The sequence below is a fragment of the Ovis canadensis genome, chromosome 23, assembly GCF_042477335.2.
Source record: "Ovis canadensis isolate MfBH-ARS-UI-01 breed Bighorn chromosome 23, ARS-UI_OviCan_v2, whole genome shotgun sequence".
NCBI classification, from domain to species: Eukaryota; Metazoa; Chordata; class Mammalia; order Artiodactyla; family Bovidae; genus Ovis; species Ovis canadensis.
In genome coordinates this window covers 52425229-52438671 of record NC_091267.1, presented here as the reverse complement: position 1 = coordinate 52438671, position 13443 = coordinate 52425229, and the positions used below count along the sequence as shown (strand labels likewise).

General features: G+C 44.1%; 1 protein-coding gene across 1 annotated transcript; it reads right to left on the bottom strand.

The window, feature by feature from the left end:
• Nucleotides 1-737: 737 nt before the first annotated feature.
• LOC138428343 (small ribosomal subunit protein eS7-like) lies at nucleotides 738-1322 on the bottom strand. Its single transcript, XM_069568996.1, has one exon. The coding sequence runs from the start codon at nucleotides 1320-1322 to the stop codon at nucleotides 738-740; it is 585 nt and encodes a 194-aa protein (XP_069425097.1).
• Between the last annotated feature and the right edge of the window lie 12121 nt (nucleotides 1323-13443).

The window sequence follows — 13443 nt, the reverse complement described above, 5'->3', positions numbered from 1 at the left end:
TGGAGAGACAAGCACAGTTTGGAAAGAAAGATGAAGCCAGAGCAAGCAGAGGATACTGAGGGATGTTAACGAGGATCAGTTCTGATGGTGAATGATTATTGTCACCCTCCTGCCCACCGGTCAATAATGATGTCCAGAAATGCAAAATCTCTGTATGTATTCCACAGTTTTCTCTGACTTTTAAAATACAATAAATAAAGCGAGTTTTGATTTTGTGTGTGTGCGCAAAAATTCAGTGTGTTTATGGTATTAGATATTTGCAACATTATGTCTTTTCACTTGCAGATAAAACCAAGTAGTTTTAATTTATATGAATTGATTATGGATACTCAATACATTCTTCCACCTCATGCGAAGAGTTGACTCATTGGAAAAGACCCTGATGCTGGGAGGGATTGGGGGCAGGAGGAGAAGAGGATGACAGAGGATGAGATGGCTGGATGGCATCACTGACTTGATGGACATGAGATTGAATAAACTCCGGGAGTTGGTGATGGACAGGGAGGCCTGGCGTGCTACGATTCATGGGGTCGTAAAGGGTCAGACATGACTGAGCGACTGAGCTGAACTGAAACAGTCGGCTTTGTAAATATTCCTTAATCCTTATTGTAATCTGCATCCCTTTTTTGGGTACCATTGCCTTACGGGCTAAAAGTGTCTTCCAAAAATATTGTTACTATGAAGTTAAGATTTCTTTTTTTTTAATAGTGAATAATATTTTATTTAGTCATTTCTGTTTACGACTGAAACTCTGTGAATTCAAAATTAACATCCTTGCCCGTGAGCTTCTTATAGACACCAGAAAATGTTTCAACCATGCGTTCCGTGTTGTTCTGCTGTGCTTTATCCAAATGGACCTTTATGAGTAGGCTGCTGTCTAACTTCTTGCAGATTCTCTTGCCCACAATCTCACTTGGGAAAACCAAATCCCCCAGGATGTTGTCATGCACAGTGACCAGAGTGCGGCTCCTGGGATGTTTTTGCTTATTTTTCATAAGGCTTATTCGAGTTGGCTTAGGCAGAATTCTTCTCTGAGTGATGAAGACGACCTGCTTTCTACTGAACTTCTTCTCCAGCTCACACACGAGCTGCACCTGGATTTTCTGGAAAGACTTCAGTTGTGGGATGGGAACAAAGATGATGATAGCTTTCCAGCCACCGCCAACTTCAATTTCCTTGGCGGCCACGATGTTCAGCTCCCGCAGCTGGGCCTTGAGGTCCAAGTTCATCTCCAGCTTCAGGAGGGCCTGGGAGGTGCTGGACTCAAACTCATCTGGCTTCTTGCCATTGGACTTCACGATCTTAGCACTGGAACCGAGCATGGCCTGGACCTTGCAGATGCGGCCAACACTTGTTGCCATTGCAGGCACTAGTAGGCCTAGGAAGAGCTGAAGTTTAAGATTTCTAAACTTCAGAAATATTAACTTGAAAGCAGTCAGTCCCCTGACGTTTTAAATAACTCCCCTCCTATATTTCTGTGTTTACCAATAGATTTAGAAATCATCTTAAAAATCATGGTGATTTATGTTGCCAACTTTATATTATGCTTTATGCCATCACTTTTTTCTTTTTTTATGGAAGTATAGTAAGGAGATCCAACCAGTCCATTCTGAAGGAGATCAGCCCTGGGATTTCTTTGGAAGGAATGATGCTAAGGCTGAAACTCCAGTACTTTGGCCACCTCATGTGAAGAGTTGACTCATTGGAAAAGATTTTGATGCTGGGAGGAATTGGGGGCAGGAGGAGAAGGGGATGACAGAGGATGAGATAGCTGGATGGCATCACGGACTCGATGGACGTGAATCTGAGTGAACTCCGTGAGTTGGTGATGGACAGGGAGGCCTGGCGTGTTGCGATTCATGGGGTCGCAAAGGGTCGGACACAACTGAGCGACTGAAATGAACTGAACTGAACTGATAGTTGATTTACAGTATTGTTTTACAATATTTTATTACTTTTAGGTTAAAGCAAATTGATTCAGTTTTGTAAATATTTTTTTCAAATTCTGTTCCATTATAGGTTATTACAAGATTTTGGATATAGATTCCTGGACTATACAGTAGGTCCTTGTTATCTCTTTAATGTGCAGTGGTTTGTATCTGCTAATTCCAAAGCCCAAATTTATCCCCCTTTCACTTTTGGTAACTGTAAATTTGTTTTCTGTTTTGTAAATAAGTTCATTTTCACCGTTTTTTTGATGCCACATACTAGTGCTATCATATGGTATTTGTCTCTTCCTGATCTAACTGAGTGTGATCATCTATAGTTCCACCCATGTTGCTTCAGATGGCATTATTTCATTCCTTTTTTATGGCTGAATAATATCCTATTGTGTATACATACCGCATCTTTATCGATTTCTCTGTCGATGGACATTTAGGGTGCTTCCTTGTCTTGGTTAAAGGAGATCGGTCCTGGGTATTCATTGGAAGGACTGATGTTGAAGCTGAAACTCCAATACTTTGGCCACCTGATGTGAAGAGCTGACTTATTTGAAACGACTCTGATGCTGGGAAAGACTGAGGGCAGGAGAAGGGGATGACAGAAGGTGAGATGGTTAGATAGCATCACCGACTCAATGGATGTGGGTTTCGGTGGACTCCGGGAGTTGTCGATGGACAGAGAGGCCTGGCGTGCTGCGGTTCATGGGGTTGCAAAGAGTCGGACACGACTGAGCAACTGAACTGAACTTGTCTTGGCTAGTGTAAATAGTGCTGCAAGGAACACTAGGGTGCACGTATCTTTTTGAATTAGAGTTTTCTCCAGATATATGCCCAGAAGTGGGATTGCTAGATCATATGATAGCTCTATTTTTAGGTTTTGTTTTTTTAATATTTCTTATTTTATTTATTTGGTTGCTTAGTTGCAGCATGTGGGATCTAGTTCCCCAACCAGGGATTGAACCCAGGCCCCCTGCATTTGGAGTGTGGAGTCCCAGTCACTGGACCACAAAGGAAGTCTTTTTAAAAACCATTTATTAGAGACAAAAAAAGATGAAGATATTTCTTAAGCTCCTTTACACACAAATTATACGTTTTTTAAAAAGATCACAGAACAGGGAAACTTACACCCTTCTAACTAAATATTTTCCAGAACAAAATTAACTCCTTTGCTTAGAGTCAAAAGAATGAATGGTAAATTCTAAAATTATAATAGGGAGTGGACAAAAAAAAATTCCCAAGAGAGATGTAAGAAAACTGAATTCACATTTTAAAATTTCATAATATCTACAGAGCCTTAACTCTTGAGTATTGGCTTCATGGTAAGTTTACTATTTGTAACAAAAGTGACAAAGTCAGAATTATATATCCAATGTCAAAGCCCCTATTGGTCAAAACTGCAAAATATAAAGAATCCACTCTAATTCTGATCCTCTATCCTCTTGAGTATTCAACACCTGACCTCTATGGCACCCTGTCCTTAACTGTCTTCTAAAGTATCATCCCATCATCCTGTCCCAGTTAAACCTACCTATGGAGAGAGTAACATGGAAACTTACATTACCATGTGTAAAATAGATAGCCAGTGGGGAACTTGCTGCATGTCTCAGGAAACTCAAACCTGGGCTCTGCGTCAACCCGGAGGGGTGGGATGGGGAAGCATATGGGAGGGAGTTTCAGAAGGGAGGGGATATATGCATACCTATGGCTGAGTTGTATTGAGGTTTGACAGAAAACAAAATTCTATAAAATAGTTATCCTTCAATTGAAAAACAAAACAAAACAAACCTACCTATGCTATGTTCAATCCTTCAAGCCAGCAGTATGGGCAGAGAATCTGATCAACAAAACCATAACGATGTGTTTATGGAGCATTCATGGGCCAGCACAGATTTGTCCACTAACATAAGTTAGCAGTGGCCTCTTAAAGACAGAGCCTTTAATAAGAGGCATAGCCACATGACTTCAGTAGTGAAATACATGGGGCGCAGGAGGAGACTAATGTTTTAGACGATAAAGGGCAGCCTGAGGCACCCTTGACCCAGTGAAAGAGGAGATGACCAGTAGATCTTTGGATATGTGAGACTGAGACTCAGGAGATAGATTTGGGCTGGAAGAATTAGCCTTGGGACATCGGCACATGAATGACCATTAGAACTGTGGCAGCCGGAGAGCTTCAAGTTGTCCAAGAAAAGTGTCTCGAGTGAGAAGAGAGTCGCTCCTCTTGGTTCCCACCAGCACCCTTCGGTCGGCCTCTCTCTCAGAGCCTGCTGCCATTCCGGCCACCTCCATTCTTTCTCAGTTCAGCTAGAGGGTTCCTTTTCGTGACAGATTCTTTTCCTCAAAACTCCCCAGAGACTACACCCATCTCCTCTGAGGCTTCCCAGGTGGTGCAGAATCCACCTGCCAATGAAAGAGACCCCAGAGATGCAGATTCAATCCCTGGGTCAGGAAGATTCCCTGGAGAAGGAAATGGCAACTCGCTCCAGTTTCCTTGCCTCGTGCCAGGTGCTGGTCCCAGAGACGCAGGCAGGTGATGTCCCTGATTTCATGAGACTCATACAACCACATCTCAAGCCGGAGAGCCCAATGCTAGGCCTCCTCTCCCTGCTGCTGCAGCTGCGAGTTGATGTGCACTCTGCTTGGAGCTCTGCAAAAAGACTGCCTGAAACTGAGGCTTCACTCTTCATGTGGCCCTAAACCAGCCCAGTGGCCTCACCTGGTGCTTGCTTCCCTTCTCTTTCATCAGGCCTCTGGGCAGTTTCCCCCTATTTTTAGACTTTTAAGGAACCCCCACACTGTTCTCCATAGTCTATGCTTTCACCTTTGTTAGGTGAACTTGAACTACAAATTTAGGACTTGTTTTTAACACATTCTTCTCAGCGTTAGGTCCAAGTGCCAACTCTAGCCCATTCAGATTCCTAAAAATTTCTCATATCTTCCCGTCCCTCTTCCTTCCTGGGCTCTTGGGGCAGCCTGAACGTGTCTACCACAGCACTGATGGCAGCCTCTCCCCTCCATGTGAGTGCACACTGGGCTTGCCACAATGCTGTCCCCAGTCCGTGGCAGGTGCCAGACATGCACTTCATTAATATTGAACGAAAGCTTGGTGAATGAATGAATGAATGAATGACAGCCCTATATGTCTGAAGTATCAGGAATTCTGAATTAGTCAATCATTAGGCTATGATGTTCAATTAAGCTTCACGAACAATTTATACTAGGCAGTGCCTGTCCCAGTGGGCAAGTAGTTCACTAGGAATTGTTTTAAGGGACGGAATGATCTACTTCATAAATTTGAGGTGTGTTCTTTGGTTATGATTTTCGGGGCCAGTGTTTTCTGAAACCAATTAATGTCTCGGTTTGAAATGACTATTATGTCGATCTCATGGATAGGTGATATTTCCTCCCCAAAATAGAGGAGGGTGAACATTGGGGTCTATTTTGGAAACCAGACAATGAGGTGATGGCATGACAGCTGTGTTATCTTGAATCCAGGAGAAGAGGTAATAATAAAGTAAACACAGGTGTGCTAGGTCCTGAGTATATATCCCTCAGGTCAGGTCAAGCCAAAGACAGACTCAAAGAGGCCAGCGGAGGTCATGGGAACTTGAGCTCTCATTTGCCACCTCTATCCTGTTGAGGGCAGCTTGGAGGGGATTTTGAAATGCAGAGGGCAACCATCCTTCTCTCCTGCTGCTAAGTCACTTCAGTTGTGTCCGACTCTGTGTGACCCCATAGACAGCAGCCCACCAGGCTCCCCTGTCCCTGGGATTCTCCAGGCAAGAACACTTTTCTAGAGCTCAGGGTGAAACCCCAGAGATGTCAAGAATAAAGGACCACTGTCACTTGTGATGCCATCCAACCATCTCATTCTCTCTCACCCTCTTCTCCTTCTGCCTTCAGTCTTCCCAGCATCAGAGTCTTTTCCAGTAAGCTGGCTCTTCACATCAGGTGGCCAAAGTATTGAAGCTTCAGCTTTAACATCAGTCCTTCCAATGAGTATTGAGGGTTGATTTCCTAAGATTGACTGAATGGCACCACTGATTCAATGGACATGAACTTGGGCAAACTCCAGGAGATGGTGAGGGACAAGGAAGACTGGCATACTGCAGTCCATGGGGTTGCAAAGAGTTGGATACAATTTGGTGACTGAAAAACAACAGTCACTTGTGAGTTTTAACGATGCTCCCTTCTTTAAATAGCTTCCTGAGCTCAACATTTAGAATCACTTCATGGGAAATAGATGGGGAAACAGTGGAGACAGTGTCAGACTTTATTTTTTGGGGCTCCAAAATCACTGTAGATGGTGATTGCAGTCATGAAATTAAAAGACGCTTACTCCTTGGAAGAGAAGTTATGACCAACCTAGATAGCATTTTGAAAAGCAGAGACATTACTTTGCCAACAAAGGTCTGTCTAGTCAAGGCCATGGTTTTTCCTGTGGTCATGTATGGATGTGAGAGTTGGACTGTGAAGAAGGCTGAGCGCTGAAGAATTGATGCTTTGAACTGTGGTGTTGGAGAAGACTCTTGAGAGTCCCTTGGACTGCAAGGAGATCCAACCAGTCTATTCTGAAGGAGATCAGCCCTGGAATTTCTTTGGAGGGAATGATGCTGAAGCTGAAACTCCAGTACTTTGGCTACCTCATGTGAAGAGTTGACTCATTGGAAAAGACTGTGATGCTGGGAGGGATTGGGGGCAGGAGGAGAAGGGGATGACCGAGGATGAGATGGCTGGATGGCATCACTGACCCGATGGATGTGAGTCTGAGTGAACTCTGGGAGTCGGTGATGGACAGGGAGGCCTGGCATGCTGCGATTCATGGGGTCGCAAAGAGCTGGACATGACTGAGTGACTGAACTGAACTGAACTGATGCATTTAATACAATTTCTGTGTGTTCTGTTCTCTCTTCCCTGGGACCGCTCATTGAAATGAAACTTGAGATTGTTCTCCAGTGGCTCTTGAGAGGTTCAGTTTTCCCTCCCTGTTTAATGATACTCCTTGTGTCCTTGTGTGTCTGTTCCACGTCTCTGATGTGTGGTTACTTAACATTTTGCAGTGAGAGAAAGTGCCTGCCACCTTGTATTTCCCTTCTGATTACAGGACTCTCGCAGCTCAGAACTGACATCTGTAGTGGGAATTTTTAGGCAACATTAATCTTGGGTCGGTTTCTCCTGGGTCACTGGTGGGCAGCCCCTGCCCACCTTAAAGAGAACCAGGTGGGCGGGCGCAGTTGTGTCAGAACCATCTTGTCGCCCAGGGCTCCAGGCTGAAGTGCAAGGGAGAGAGTGTCTGAAATCCTAATTTTGATGGAGAAAGTGCCCAGACCTGGAGGTTTTAGGGTCTAGAATTAATTGAAGACAATTAATTCTAAACAAAAAAAGAGAAGGAAGAAACATGGTGTTCAAGTAAAAGGAGTGATTTCTTCTCTGTGCTCAGAGAAGTTTCAGAGCGGGCAGGAAGTCTTGGATCTTTTAAGAGAGAGGTTTGAGGATCTAGGTCAAGTAAAAAGTGTCTTCACAGCTTTGTCTGCAAAAAGTTGGAGAAGCTTCCAACTCGAAGTAATGAGCCAACGTCTTTCCTTGTGAAGTATTACATTTCTGAAAAAGACTGTTCATGAATATGAAAAAAGATGCAAAATGCATGTTGTTTATCAGTACCTCGATCAATGCCAAACTAAGGCTTCTAAGGACCCTAAGAAGTAGAAATATTTCTGTAGCCAACCCAACACATGTAAAATAAGAGGAAATCAATTTTAAATGGTAAACAAATGTGAGGAAGTCAAAGAAATTCTGATTTTTTTTTCACCAGAATGACTATTTTCATGTTCTTTTAAAATTTGAACAGTCAAATTATTTAAAAATGATTGAGAAGGGGTGGAGGTGATTTGCCCTGCTTTGAAAGTGAAAATGTTAGTGGCTCAGTCCTGTCGGACTCTAGCCCTCTAGGTGCCTCTCGTCCATGGATTTTCCAGGCAAGAATACTGGAGTAGGTTGCCATTCCCTTCTCCAGGGGATCTCCCCAACCCAGGGATCAAACCTGGGTCTCCTCCACTGCAGGCAGATTCTTTACCATCTGAGCCGCCAGGGAAGCCCTCGCACTGCTTTGTTCCCAGCTTGTATACAGTCTGGATAATTCTATGCTGAGCAGATGCCTTTAGGAGAAAGATCCTGCTTTTCCTAACAGGCATATGGGCAGAGTTCCTTAATGGCAAAATCTGTCCTTGAGAATCATGTCAGCCTGAAGTACAATGCTGTCATCTGGTGACCACATTCTGAAATTACAATTATATCTCCCCTGGGGCTCTTGTCATCTGCTTCCTGCACCACTGTTAAGTGACACCAAATAATTTTACAGCCAGAGTGATATTAGAGCAAATTGCATGCAGCTTTTCCAGTTTACAGATGAGGTGCCGAGACCTTAGTTAAAGTGGCACAGCCAGAAGGTGGCCCTGGCATATGACCAGTTAATAATCCATTTCATGGTATAAGTAGACACTTAGTACCAGCAAAGTTGAATTTAGATGGTAGCTCTGCAGTGGACTAGGGCTTCCCAGGTGGCTCAGCAGTAAAGAATCCGCCTGGCAATAAAGGGGACGTGGGTTTGATCTGTAGGTCGGGAAGATCCCCTGGAGAAAGAAATGGCAACCCCCTCCAGTATTCTTGCCTGGGAAATCCCATGGACAGAGGAGCCTGGTGGGCTACAGTCCATGGGGTTGAAAAAGAGTTGGACATGACTTAGAGACTAAACAATAACTGTAATTTTCTAGCTGTAAAATTCCTGTGCAAATGATCAAACCTTGCTGAACCTCAGTTTCCTTGCATGTAAAATGAGAATTCCATTAGAATACACCTTGTGGGTTTACTGGAAAGATTAAATGACATAATATAACTTGCAGAGATGATTGAGACGTGCCTGGCAGAAGACAGAATATTGTTAGGATAAGTGTGTCAGTGGACACACAAGGGTGCCTTGAATATTTCCAGAACTGTACAAACAGGACAGTATGCTTCAGAGCCATTTAAAATCAAATGATGTAGAATAAAAAAAACTAGCACTCTTTCCCCATTTCCTTCTTCTTCTTTGAGAAGATGCCAAATTGCTCTTGATCCATTTCACTGTCTTATTCTACTGTCTCTAAGTTCCAAAGCTCTGCTTTGTTGAATTTCTTGCAGAGCCTCAACTCTTTGGGGTAACTAACATGCTTGTAACTACTGTCTAAACTGAATCCTTGTGACTTATCTTGTTTTGAATCCTGAAGTGCCAAGACCGAGTCAATTGATGACTCTAATGTCAGCAGTTCACGCTGTCACTTTAGCATATCGTCTGACCAGGTAGAGCCTGACAGCATGCTTTAAGCTTGCTCTGCACTTGTGAGCACATGTAACACCTGGGGAGGTCTAATTCGGAAAATAGAATCTAACCATCAGAGCTTTCGAATTGTGGTGCTGGAGAAGATTCTTAGAGTCTCTTGGATAGCAGGGAGATCAAACCAGTCAATCCTAAAGGAAATCAAGCCTAAATATTCATTGGAAGGACTGAGGCTGAAGCTGAAACTCCAATACTTTGACCACCTGAAGTGAAGAGCTGCCTCACTGGAAAAGACCCTGATGCTGGGAAAGATTGAAGGCAGGAGAAGGGGACGACAGCAGAAGGGATGGTTGGATGGCATCACTGACTCAACGGACATGAGTTTGAGCAAAATCTGGGAGATGGTGAAGGACAGGGAAGCCTGGTGTGCTGCAGTCCAGGGGGTCGCAGAGTCAGACACAACTGAGTGACTGAACAGCAACAACAATCCTCGTCTTCTAGCTTTTCTTTAATTTTTCCTTTCCTCAAAGCTATCTCCCCCATGATTGGTTTCTCCAAATAAGACCATTTAACACTCATGGTGAATTGCATCATTCGCCTTCTGACAAGTACTACTGAAATCAGGTCAGGTAATCATGGTGTGACTTTCATCTTTGTTAGATTATAAATTCCTTTGCATCAAGAGAAATTATTCTACACAAGGTTCCTCAACACAATTAAAAATAAAACTGCCATGTGATATAGTAATTTCACTTCTAGATATTTACCTGAAGAAAACAAAAACACTAATTTGGAAAGATATTATACCCCAATGTTCACTGCAGCTCTGTTTACAATAGCCAAGATAGGGAAGCAAACAAAGTGTCCACTGACGGATGACTGGACAAAGACGGTGTGGTGAAGATACGCGCAATGGAATACTATTCAGCCATAAAAATATGAAATCTTATCATTTGAAGTAATATGGATGAATCTAGAGGGTATTATGCCAAGTACAATAAATCAGAGAAAGAGAAATACTGTATGATCCCAGTTATATGTGGAATCTATAAAAAGAAAACAAGCAAAACAAAACCTGAATAGACCCAGAGAACAGATACAGAGAACAAAAGGGGGCTTACCAGCAGAAAGGAAGGTGAGGGGGTGGGTGAAATATATGAAGGGGACTAAGAGAACTGTGGTGTTGGAGAAGACTCTTGAGAGTCCCTTGAACTACAAGGAGATCCAACCAGTCCATTCTAAAGGAGATCAGCCCTGGGTGTTCTTTGGAAGGAATGATGCTAAAGCTGAAACTCCAGTACTTTGGCCACCTCATGCGAAGAGTTGACTCATTGGAAAAGACTCTGATGCTGGAGATGGAGAAGGAAATGGCAACCCACTCCAGTGTTCTTGCCTAGAGAATCCCAGGGACGAGGGAGCCTGGTGGGCTGCCGTCTGTGGGGTCGCACAGAGTCAGACACAACTGAAGCGACTTAGCAGCAGCAGCACGCCTGAAACTAGCATAATATTGTGTACCACCTCTACTTCGATACATAAAAATTTAACGAAGTTCCTGTCACATCATAGAAGCTCCAGGACTTTGGCCACCTGATGCGAAGCACTGACTCACTGGAGAAGACTCTGATGCTGGGAAAGATTGAAGGCAGGAGGAGAAAGGGACGACAGAAGATGAGATGGTTGGATGACATCACAGACTCGATGGACATGAGTTTGAGCAAGTTCTGGGAGATGGCGAAAGGGAAGCCTGGTGTGCTGCGGTCCATGGGGTTGCAAAGAGTTGGAACATGACTGAGTGACTGATCTAAGCTGACACATACATTGTACATATGCATACAAATGTTTATATGTACACACACATACCAGTTGCATGTGTATGGGTATGACGCGCACATATATGCATGTGTGCATATAAGCATGTGTATATACGCATTAGGAAATAGTCACTCAGTTTGTATGTACGTATGTGTGCAGTGTTTGTCTACCTCTCTCGCATGTATATGTATGTGCTTGGGCACTCAGTCGTGTCTGACTCTGACCCCATGGACTGTAACCTGCCAGGCGACTCTGTGACCCCATGGACTGTAACCTGCCAGGCTCCTCTGTCCATGCAGTTCTCCAGGAAAGAATACTGGAATGGGTGGCCATCCCCTTCTGCAGGGGATCTTCCTGACCCAGCGACTGAAAGCGTGTTTCTTGCATCTCCTGCCTTGGAGGGCGGATTCTTTACCACCAAGCCACCTGGAAGCCCCAGGTGTGCGCTGCCTTTTCTTCGTCCGTTTGTCCCCTGATGGACAGTGAGGTTGTCTCCGTGCCTTGGCTTTTGTGAATAACACTGCAGTGCACATGGGGGTCCAGATAGCTTTCTGAGTTAGTGTTTTCATTTCCCTTAGATCAATACCCAGAAACGGCATTGCCGGCTCATCCATATTTTGTCCTTGATAAACAACAAAAAAGCAAGTTGATCGTATTCCCAACACTTTTCTTTCCCAAGTTCCTGCCTCTCTCAAATCCTCCTCCATTCTTCCAGACTATTATTCTTCCCTTACAGTTAACTGCCTCACTCAGAAGTTGACTATTCTGTTCTAGGCTGGCTTAGTTCTCCCCTGTGGTCATGAAGCTACTGATTCACAAGTCACAGGGGCTCAGGAGATATGGAAAGAAGAGGCTGGTTATTATCTCCATCTAGGTATTTTCCTGATAAGAACACATCAACCCAGCCAGACACTGCTGACACATTGATCTGGGACTTGTAGCCTCCCTATTTGTGAGAAATTAAACTTCTGTTGGTCAAGCCAGTTTACTGTTATGCAGCTCCAGCTAGCTAATACATGGCTTTCCTGAAGGTGTTCCTTCCTTTCAAGGACCCAACTCCACAGGAAGTCAGAGAGCTCAGGGCTTTCATCTGCACCTTTCCCCACAGAGCGGGGAAGAGAAAGATGTGATGTGGGTGGAAGGTGGGGAGGGCAGGGAGGCAAACAGAACCCCCAGGACGAAGGGCAAAGACCGAAAACATAGCAGAATGAAACAAAGAGAAAAGAGTTGTCCACAGAATGCATGTTCACAAGGAAAATGAGAATCTGCCTTGTTTTAAAACTTCAAAGGTCTGATCCATTCTCATATTTAGTGGGACTGCATCTAGAGACTGCAAGTTTAAATTTCTCACAAAACGCATGAAACTAAAAATAGCCTTTTGGAATCTAGTCTATCAGTAGCAAAGCGTCCTGGCATTTGATTTGCAGTTGAGGTACGTCGCCTCCAAGTTAATTATAGGGCTGTGGTTTGAACAGCTAGATTGGGAATTTTCCAGAACATTTAGTAAGAGCTCAGCAGAAAGCTTGGTGCTAAGTGCTCTGTAGGATAGAGGGTTTTATATGAGATGTTTTATGAAATTGGTACCCCAATGCCTCTACCAGGGGTAGTATTTGAGCAAACCTGGAACTTGTATTTCACAAAGGAAATCAGCCTTGAATATTCACTGGAAGGACTGATACTGAAGCTACAATATTTTGGCTGCCTGATGCGAAAAGCTGATTCATTGGAAAAGACCTTGATGCTGGGAAAGATGAAGGGCAGGAGAAGGGGATGATAGAGAATGAGATAGTTGGATGGCATCACTGACTCAATGGACATGAATTTGAGCAAACTCTGGCACATAGTGGACAGGGAAGCCTGGTGGGGTGCATGGGGTTGCAGAGTCAGGCACGACTTAGTGATGGAACAACAATAACAGAACTTTCATTTGCCTGGAACACGCAGTATAGGCACGGTGCAAAAGGCAGTGTTTAAGATACCTTGTTTGTCATGAAGTCTTTTGGTTCTTAGGTGGGTGTTTGAGGCCAGCCCCAGTGCAGTTACTATCTGTGTCCACAAGATGGCAGTCACGGCCAGGAAGGGGCTGCAGGAACCACTGGCTGACCCTTTCCAGGCTGGACCATGGGTGGGGTTTTTAGAGGTTCCTGGAGGACGGTTGAGATTCCATAGCCGTTCTTCCTAAGAGTGGGGGAAAGGATCAGGTTGAAGTAGCTGGGAGGCAGTCAGGAGGAGGGGAAGGAAGAAATAATAAACAATCAGCGGAAAGTCTGGAGAGGGAGGATGAGATTGTTTTGATACTGAGTTGAGGCACAGAGGATAAACCAGAGACAGGAGGAAAGTCAGAGGAACCAGAGCATCTGGTTAAAGGGCGAAAGG

Coding starts and splice junctions, on each gene's coding strand:
- LOC138428343 (XM_069568996.1), bottom strand. CDS start 1,322: ATGCTCGGTTCCAGTGCTAAGATCGTGAAGTCCAATGGCAAGAAGCCA.